Raw genomic sequence first — 10,570 nt, 5'->3', positions numbered from 1 at the left:
CCTCCCCTCCAAATGGAGCCCTTCTGATACACATTTTAAATATATTTTTAAAGTAATACTACTGAGAAAATACTATAAAAAGTATATTGATACACTGTAATATGGCATATTTAACATAACTGGAATATGCTGTGGTTCTACAGTACACTGTTACCATGGCGTTTGAAAAAACGGGGGGAAAGTGTTGAACTGGAAATCTTCAAAATATTTGTTTGGATTTGGAATCCATTATGCTGAGATTTCCCCAAGAAGCAAAAGTTGTGAACTGCAACTTATTTTTATTCTCCTGTGGCTGTGTCCTGCCTTTGATTTGCTCCCAGGCTGCAGCTGGAATCTGCAGGACCTGACCAGATACAATCTGTGTGTGGCTTCCTGCCGGAGCTGTTTTACTCAGACAAGCAATGCCAGTCTCTGTCAGAAGCACCAATAACTGCTGCACCATACCAGCAGGCAAGCACACTTGAGAAATCCTTATACAGAAATGAGAATGGGAGAAAATGAACAAATTGGAAAGAAATACCCTGAATGTTCATGCTGAATTATAGCCATAAAAGCAGAAACTAATTTGACATAAAGGGAGCAGAGTGTACCTGGGAAAACATCTTTCTATCTCTGGTAGAACTTCTTCTTACCTAAATCACACTGGAAATCTGGCTCTTCTGTGACTCTGGCATTTCTCAGAGTTGATATATACTGTGGAAGGTAATGCAGGAAAAGTAATTCTCAGTCATTTGTCTGGGAAAGAAGAAGAAGAAGCAGCTGCAGCCATTTGTTACAGCTTTAGATTTAAATAGTGGGTTGGCACAAGAAAATAATCGCTGGATGTCTTTGTGCTTATACCAGAGGAGGTGTCATCTGATGGGACAAAGTCTTGATGGAGCGAAGAGCAACTATTTCTACATTTCTATCTCTTTGGGTTTTTAAAATGTATTCAAAGCACCCCTTTTTTGGTAACAAGGCTAACAGACAGAGTGGTGTCTCCAAACACTGCTCAATTTCTTACCGTGCAATCTCCCTAATCACACTCTGCCGTAAGGTGGATTTGGTGTTGTCTAAAGATAGTAATGGGAGTTCCAGCACCACTTCTCTTCCAACTCCTTCCATTGGATTTCCTGCACTGAGGCAGAACTCTGTGTACAGTAGGAAACTCCATTAATTGAATCAGAGCAAAGAAGAGCACAGCACTCACAATCTGCTAATTTAGGGTGGCTGGGAAGTCTCAGGGTGTTGGGACACCTGCTGTTAAATTATCTGTCAGTGACTGAGGTATGGCTTAGTGAGAAGTCCTCCTTGAGTTGGCATTTTTTAGGTGGGCAGCAGACCTAGAAACCTTTGGTGCAGGAGAGCTGATCCCCAGACTTGTGTGCTGGTCTCAGTCAGTGTGTGTTTGGCACTTAGAGAACACAGAGGAGCCCCAGTGGAACAGGCTGGAAGGTGAGTGTCCTTGGGATTAGTTCCTCCACATCACACCACAGAGTTTTCAGTACAAGCTTAAGGATATGTTCAAGAACTGCTTGTTTGAGCCCCAGAGGTTGACTGAGCTGAGGGATGTCTGTCAAGTGCATTTTTAAAGAGGTTTTGACTGCAGAAAGGATTCAGCAATACTCACTTGGGCTGGAAACCTTGGGGCCAAAAAAAAGCAAGGCTTAACAGGGCTGCTTGGAGGCTCCTCCACTGTCCTCCAGAGAACCAGTGTCTTCGTTCTTTTGCACCCTGGAGGCCAAAGGATGATGTGTGGTGCTGGTGAAGTCCATCAGGCAGACAAGAGTAGCTTTTGTCAGTAGCTCCTGATGGCTGAGGGGAAACCCCCATGGAGGCTGCCAGCACCAGGTAAACATTGAAGCGCAGTTTCAGTACTTAAATTTACAGATTAATTTAAGTACCTCACTTAGAATTTAGTGCTTAAATTGAGAACCCGACAGCATTCCTTGCCATCCAGCCCTCTCCGGAGGCGGCTGCTCGGGGCTGTGGGTGTCAGCCTGAGGGCAGAAAGCGGGGCCGGGTCCCGGGGGGCAGCACTGCTGGAATTCCCGGCGCGGAGAGTTTGGCGGGCTCTCTGCGGCTCTGCCGGGCCGGGGCTGAAGGCGGTGTCCGGCTCCCCCTGCCCCGCTCCCGCCCCGCCGGCTCCTCACCCGCCTCGTCCCTTCCCGGGACTCCCAATTATCGCTAAAGTCTAAATCCTTAATTTTCTTGGCTGCAAACCCGGTAACGAATCGCTCAGACTTTGTTTTTCCACCGCTCCCGAGGCTTGATTTATTGTGTCTCTCTTATCGCGCAATCGGGCTTCGTTAAAAATGTTATTCTGGGCTAATTCCATACCCCGGGATTTATTTTGACTGTCCCTTCTCATTATCGTTACTGATGTTTAATCGCTCCCTATTCCCTGTTAAAGCCCCTCTCTGTCCGGCCGGGCTCGGCTCATCCCGTGTGTGTTCCCATCCCCTGTGGGCCGGGAACCTCCTCCAGCCGGGGATGCGGCGGCGGAGCCGAGAGAAAGGCCTTGCTTTTAACGGGGCATCGCCCCAGCTCCCAGCTCAGCGATTGAATTTCTCTCCTCCAGCAAAACCGTTACTTTATCCTAAAGAAAAACAGCGCGAACGGGGCGCGGGGCGGCGGGACCCGCACGGAGCCGGGGCGGGGGGCGAGGGCAGCCCGACAGCTCCGTGATTGATGACACACCCGCCCGGCAAGGCAAGGCAAGGGGCGGTCGCTGTCGCCCAGGCTGGAGGGGGGAGCCCGGAGACCAGGTGTGACACAGCCCCGCCGCACCCACCGTCGCGACGGCTTAAAAACATCGGGGCTGGACGGGACGGGACGGGCTGGAACCTCCGCACGGGCGGGAGCGGTAAGTTCATCCCCCACACCGACAGGCAAGTTCCTATTTCTCTGCTCCAGGGAAAGGGTTTTCGTTACCTCTTACAGGAGTCATACAGAGAGCAAGGTCTTTTAAAAACCCATGAATGTAATTCAGATTCGCTGCATTTCACTCCCTAAGGAGCAGCGGGAAAGTTGATCTAAGGTTTCCACCTGTTTGTTTGCAGTTTGTGTGCTCTGCTCTGGCGTTTCCCAGCTTTTCCTTGTCTGTGTGGGCAGGGTGCTTTCACACAGAATATAAGACTAAAATAAATACTGTTCTGGGTTTTTTTTTGATAAAACCAATCACGTCTTTGTAGTGTCGTGTAAAAACAGAAATGGATCTGCATGTATTAGAAATACTGCGCTAGCAGTGCTTTAGAAACAACATAAATACTTTAAGTTACTTTCACAGCCCTGTTCCCAACTCTGTCAGCATACCAGGTGGCAAGTGGGTGCTTGCAAAAATTACTGTGATTGTTTTAAAAAACAAACCTCTTTCCTGTAAAATTTTAAAAGGGAAATGACTGTTGCCCAGAGGCTTTTTATTCACTTTAGTTTTTAGCAGCGTTTTCTTTTGGACCATGAGGTTTGCGCAATGCCTGGGTTTGAAGCACTGGAATGGATGTTTTGATTACTCTGGGGAGAATGATGATGCTGCCCAGTCCCAGTTCTGTGTGTGACAGAAGTGATGCTGGCTGTGTGTGGATCCAGGAATCACCATGGTTTGGCTACACGTGTACAGACCTACAGCAGATCCTTTTTTTGTGTAGCAGATTTTTCCAGGCCACTTGCTGTTTGTGTTTGATGGGAAGTCCGGCAGCAAAGAAATTTAATTCAGAGTGAAATCTCTCATTTCCACAGCTGATGTTTTTAAACTTTTTTTCCCCACAGAGCCAGGATTTTATCTCCTATAGATGTGAAACTCCTAAACCAGAAACTGCTATTTCCAAGGGCACCCAAGGAGATGAGGTTTTTAGGTACGTGCATTACTGTGTACTGTATGTCACTTGAAGCTATTCCAGTTCTAAATGTGGTTATATACTAGCACAGCAAAATCAAAACTCTGTGTAAACCAGCCCTAGTCCTGTATTTCAGTAGAGGAGCAGTTATTTTTACTAACCCAATCTGTCTGTATCCTTGGGTAATCCAGACTTCTCCAGTAATTGAGGAAGACTTCCTCCTACCAATGGGATTTTGATGGGATGGTGGTGAGAAATCTTGCTGATAAACATAAATTGTTAGATTCTTCTGCCAGGTTTCAGGATTATCTTAAATTAATATCTTGATGTCATCTCCACAATGATGATTTTTTTAAAAACTAAGATGCATTCAGATCTGACTATACCTTAACAAAATGAGCAAACACCAAGAAAAAAGCACATAAGTTGTTTTTTTTAAGTAGAGGCAATAGCCAATGGAAGGTCCATTTTTCAGCCCTCACTCAAGACAAGCTCATGAGGTCTTAATGTAAGCTTTATTTTATATTGATCATAAATACCACAATAAAAAGAATAGTGAGATTTTTTTCTTTTGGTTAAGAGCTCTAATTTCAGTTTAACCTGTACTGCTGCTGAAAAGAACATTACATGATAAAATTCTGTGAGCCACATTATTAACAAATTAATCCCAATTAATCACCCAAAATAATGACAATAAAAATATCTTCTAAATACCATCAAATTATAGTATTGCAAAAAGGATTATTTAGAAACCTTTCCTTGTCTTTGATAGAAATCTCTGACTTCAGCGTGTGCTTGAAATGCTCTGCAAAATCAAGAGCTAATTCTTGTAATTCTTCTATTTAGTAATTTATGTGCATCAACGTTATTTAAATTTTTAATTATTTAATTATATGAAATAAAATTTAATTATTTAATTATAATTAATTTTAATTATTTAATTAAAATTAAAAGGTTTAGTAATTTGTTCCTGCCCTTGTCTAGCCAGGCTGTCACAGGAACAGACACTCCTAGGACGTGAAAACTGGGATCTGGGACACCCACGAGGGCTGTTTGGCTGAGGACAACAGGATCAGGTATTATTCCAGCTAAGAAGTGCTGCACTTCAGGGAATATTGATTGAATTGCATTTTTCTGTGGAACTGAATGAATTAAAGGACTCTGAGTTGTATTACAGGCAGAGCTGACTGACCAGCTTTACAAAAAGCTGGGAAAAGACTTTGTGGTCACTGTTTTCAGCTTTTCCCAAAATATTTTTTTTTGATGTTTTCAAAAAGTTCTTTTGCCCTGCAATGTCCAAAATACATCTCACAAAATTCTTTTGAAGTTTGAAAATGTAGATGAGAAAGGATAAGCATGCAATTTTTTTTTAGTAAGGTTATGGGTGGGAAGATAGGGGAAGTCAGTTCCTGATCCTTTAAAATTATGAGCCAAGTTTTGCCCTTCAAAAACTGAGTCTGCGCTCTGCGGCTTCACTTACAGATGCATTTGAAAACAATATTTTCTTTCCATAGTCCGTGGAGCACCAATCACCTATAAGACTGTTCATAGAATGATTGCAGCTAAAATAGAAAATATACTAACAGTTCCACATCCCAAATCATAGAGAGAATATGTTTTAAAAGTGGCCTTTAGCCTCATTTTTAGTTGGTTGCAAATAGAAAACTCTGTGGTGGTGCCTGTTGGGTTTTCTCAGAAGTCATCTCTGCGCTATGAGTGACTCAAAAAAAATTGCTCTGTGTTATACTGTCCAAAAAAATCAAATATTGATCATTGCAAAGTTTTAAACTTCTTTTTGTACCCGTGTGGCTGACAGAGCTGCGTTCCAGGTTTCCCTGGCACAGGCAGTGCCTTCATTTCTGTCGTTTTCAGAAGGCGCTGGCCCCGCTCACCGCAGCCTCCCTTTAGAGATGCTCTCTTTGCTGCAGGACTCTCCCTGCCGGGGCCGCCACCGATGGACTGCGGACACTCAGCAGAGAGCGGCCAGGATCTCTCCAGCCCGGGGGCAGAGCGGGATTCCCCGGTGCCTTCCCCTGGCGGCGGCAATTCCATCAATCCGTGCCTGGCCCCGGCAGCCGTGCCGCGCTCCGGGGCCGCTCCGGGCCGTCCCGCCGCCGCCAATGCGGCCCGGGAGCGCAGCCGGGTGCAGACCCTGCGCCACGCCTTCCTGGAGCTGCAGAGGACCCTGCCCTCCGTGCCGCCCGACACCAAGCTCTCCAAGCTGGACGTGCTCCTCCTGGCCACCACGTACATCGCGCACCTCACCCGCAGCCTGCAGGACGAGGAGGAGGCACCGGGAGAGGGCTTGGGCGCCCTCCGCGGGGATGGATACCTGCACCCTGTCAAGGTAGGGGAGATCAGATACCGCCTTCTCTCAGTGACTGACTACACTGGCCTTAGATACGGAATTCAAACTAAAGATTGCAAGTTCCTGTACCTTGCCTAGAGGTATTACATGGAAATTCTGCCTGGACTGACTGCTGTGCCTAGGTATTAGGGGTCTGAGGGAACAAAGCTCCTCCAGCTTCAGGTATTTCGCACTAAAATATCAACTCTAGTGTAGATCCAAACCTGGTTTTGGAGGTGAAGGTCAGCACCACAGGAGTAGTTGCATCTTGTTGATCCCCGTGTGGAAACCTTGGTGATCCCCACAGAGGCAGTGGATGCTGCTGTGAGGGGTCTGTGGTGAGGTGACACTGTCCCCAGTGGAGATCCAGCCACGGCTGGGCTGCTCTGGCCCTGCTGCCCCGGCAGCCCAGTGCACACAGCGCCATTCATTACCAGCCACCTGTTAATTACTTCCATGAAAGTGCTTTTCTGAAGCATTTCTCTGGTTGGTATATGCCCTTCCCTTTGTCCAAAAAAAAATCACAGTGATGCAGAAGAGATGAGAAAGGGGAACTGCTCTTGAGAGGACCGGGCTGGAAACTGTTTCCAAATGCAGCGCTCACTGACTGACGGGGCTCAGACACCGCAGGGTGTTTTCTTTGGCTCTGCTCACAGGGAGTGAGTTAGAGCACTGGGGTGTTTTCTTTTCTTTTCTTTTTTCCCCTTTTTTATTTTAAGAGTCTGAATTCAGAATGATTTAATTAAGATTAATTTGTGAAGTAATCTCTAATTTCTAAAAAAAGTGCCCAATTCACAGAGAGTTCCTTGTTCACAAAGTTGGTTGCTGTATTTTACAGCATGATGCGAATGCAGGCTCCTGAGACCATTTAAATGATTAGCAGACTCATAAAGAAAGCCAAACCTCTATATCAATCAGAAGATGGCTATAATTTAAGTAAAAAATACTGTGATGTATTTAAAAATAAGTTCAAAATAGCTTCAGTTAGTTCCCTCAGAGTAAAAGGACTCAGGTCTCTTATAGTACTTTTTATCAGCTGCCAACTACTACTGGCAGAAAAATACTCTTGAATAGTTATTACAGCAGTTAAATGATCCAGATGCCCATTTCCCAGGCTACTGGAAGAGAGCAATACCGGATTCGCTTAAGCATTTTTTAAAATTAATATATCTGATGAATGTGTCACAGTCAAACTGTAGTATGTGCTTCAAAAACCCCAAAATGCAGGATATGAGACAACCTTTAGAGATAAAGTCTTTAACTAAACTTATAGATTAAGCATAGTAAATGCAAATAGTGAGGGAAGTTAAATATCCAAGTACAGTTGTGTATACACTGAATGAAAAATATGGTTAATGACTTTAAACTTGGATGGTTTATTGGCAACAGACTCTCAACATCACACTTGAAATGAAATTACTGAATGAGATTGTACAGTGTTTCTAAGTGAGAATATGCTGCTGCTTTAGGTCTTTGAACAGAAGAGCTGAGATTTATCTGTATTAAGTGCCCCTTATCCACAGGAGAGGTGCCAGTTTGTTCCCAAAAGAGTCTTTAAAAAACCTGCATTCTTTTGAAACAACATCCTGGCTGCATTTCAGGTATTTTTGCATCCAATGGGTGTGACAAGTTGTCTCTTCAAGCATCCACCTCTCTAATACTGAACTTGGCACAGCAAATGAAGCTGGATGCTCCCTCCCAAGCTCTGGGTGCCTGGCTGAGGCACCACAGGGCTGCTTGCAGTGAGTAACCTGCTGGGGTTAAGAAACTCAAGCTGTCAGAATAAATATTTAACACCAAGAGTAACTGATGATTGCAAAAATCAGTGAGTCTAAGGATGAACTGTGTCATCTGAAACAGCTGGAGCTGACAAGAACGAGAAGCTGAGCGTGCTGAAGACTGCCAAGGTGCAATTACATTAAATTCCCTTAGACTCACAGCCTTCAGCAGCCGCCCCTGTGGTGGTGTGAGGCCCAGCTGGCAGGGAGGGGTGTGCCCACGGGGCTGCGATCCCTGCAGGTGTATCCCTGTAGCATCCTGGTGCCTTGAGAAGGAATTCTTTGTTTATTCTATTCACAGAACATCTACGACACAAACTGAGCAGGGCTGACTGGCCAGCACAGCCTGCTCCTCTCTGCTGGGGCATGGCAGTGTTGGGAGCTGTGCTTCATGATTAACTACCAAAGCAAATATCCAGGCTGAGGCTCTCTTATCAAGCTCCAAAACATTTTCCAGCAAATGACAAAACAAGAACTGTTTGGTGATAGCAACAGGTTCCGATTTTCTTGTACCATGATTCCATGAAAGCTTTGCTGAGAACTGCAGTTGGAATGCAAATATCCCGGGTGTCTCAGTGCTGTGCTTGTCTCCTCTCTTGCAGAAGTGGCCCATGCGTTCCAGGTTGTACATTGGAGCCACGGGACAGTTTCTGACCCACTCGGCACAAGGAGACAGTGCAAACCATGGGGAAACATCAACATCTTCACAGATCTAACCTCCCTTCTTGCTTTTAAAAAAATGGTTATTTATTACACCTTATATATATGTATATTTAAGTTAAAAATAGTATCTACAGACAAACTGTAATTCCTGAAATGCTGTTTGTAGAGGAGAAGGAATTGATTCTTAAATGTAATGAATACCTCGTTAAGTTAATGTGACACATCATTGGTTTCTATCATTGCTGCAATCTGAATGAGGGGCAGTGGGAGGGGGTGACTGCAGCCAGCACCAAATCCAAACAGCAGCACCAAAGGGCTGCCAGCAGAGTTAAATATCCCTGTCCTCTCTGGGACAAGCACTGTGAGGAAAGATATGGGGAGTGATGTGCTAATGGCAAAACAGGCTTGGGTGAAAAGAGAAGGCCAAGGCTAGAAATAGCAACTGTAATCCCACATAGACTTTCTCCACTGCTTAAAGCCGACAGGGCAGAAATCCCTTGACCGCAGCTGCCGGGTCAGGGCTCCACCCATCGGATAGTCCTACACGTTTGTAGCTATTGCTGGGAATGTGGATGCATATTCATGGAGTAAAAAGGTGCTGAGAGACCTGTCCCTCCTGCACGGAGCGCTGTAATTCGGGCACTGCTTGTATCCACCCACAGGACTGTGCTGCATGTTGGGGCTCAGCCTGTGTTTGCTGCCCCAGCACAACCACCTGTCTGCTCACCACCCCACAGCTCGTTTCCTTTAAGGGGTTCACAGGCTGGAGCAGGTGAACCCCAAGTGTTTGCTTGTTTGTAGCACATTTGTTCACTTAAACGTCTCTATTTAGGCCAGAAAAGTTGAAACTAAATTCACAAACCTCATCTGTTGTATCTGTTCTGTAAAACACTGTACTTCTCATATGGTTTGTTACTGCTGAGGTAAATGGTCTATTAAATATTATTCAGTGAATATTATATACTTTGAGTTGCAAAATCTGTTTAACAGTTTCTCACTGTACATGATAATATTCTATATTTACAGATGCTGTCTTCTTTCTGAAGGCTTCATGGTTTAAATTTAAAAAATTATGTTTAGGAAAACAAACATATTAGCCAGAACAACTTTCAAAAAACCTCTGTGGTAAAATCTGGAGCTCTCAACTGTCTCTGCAGCATTCTGAGCTTTAAATAAGATAATATATCTGGAAGGGACAGTATTCAAGAAAGAGGAAAAAAAAAAAAAAAGATTCCTCAGTGTTTTTAAAAGGCTAATTCCTTTAAATGTCATTGAAAGATTCTGACTGCTTATCCCAGAAGCAGAGGCTCAGTTGGACATCAGGAAGAATTTCTTCACAGAAAGGGCTGATAATCATTGGGATGGGCTGCCCAGGGAGGTGGTGGAGTCACCATTCCTGGAGCTCCTCAAGACAAGTCAGGATGTGGCACTCAGTACCGTGATCAAATTGACAAGGTGGTGATCAGTCAAAGGTGATCAGTAGTCTTTTCCAACCTAGTTGATTCTGTAAGCATGAAAAATGCTTTAGCAATAAGGGTTAAAAGCATGGAAAGTTACGAAGGAATGGCACAGAGAATACATCTCAGACACTTCATCATCGAGCTGCCAGACCTGTATCACTTTCTCATTGTATATGACAATATATCTCATTGTACATGACAATATTCTGAATTTATAGATGCTGTCTCCTTTCTGAAGATTTTGAATTTTAAAAATGACATTTAGGAAAACAGGGAAAACAAAAACACTACCAAGAAGAACTTTTGTTTAAAAACTGTGGTAAAATCTGCAGGCAGCCAGAGAACGGGAGCAGCAAGCACTGCAGCTCCTTACTGTAACCATAGCCCTAAGGCTTTTCCAGCATTTTATGGAATTATTACAGGCCTGTCAGAACACGCAGAATTACAACACCAGCTTTTCAGTTAAGAAGAGTTCCCTATATTTATGGGGATTTATATATATATTAT

General features: G+C 44.4%; 1 protein-coding gene across 1 annotated transcript; it reads left to right on the top strand.

Moving 5' to 3' along the window:
• Nucleotides 1-5,847: 5,847 nt before the first annotated feature.
• TCF24 (transcription factor 24) lies at nucleotides 5,848-10,158 on the top strand (the record flags this gene model as incomplete). The annotated part of the gene is made up of 2 exons (XM_083858896.1): nucleotides 5,848-6,162; nucleotides 8,543-10,158. Coding segments are annotated over 2 exons (429 nt in total), but the record flags the coding sequence as incomplete, so codon positions are not given.
• Between the last annotated feature and the right edge of the window lie 412 nt (nucleotides 10,159-10,570).

The sequence above is a fragment of the Zosterops lateralis genome, assembly GCF_965231275.1.
Source record: "Zosterops lateralis genome assembly, chromosome: 1".
Classification (NCBI taxonomy): Eukaryota; Metazoa; Chordata; class Aves; order Passeriformes; family Zosteropidae; genus Zosterops; species Zosterops lateralis.
Note: the sequence above shows the minus strand (reverse complement) of the source record. Positions and strands in the feature narration are given on the sequence as shown.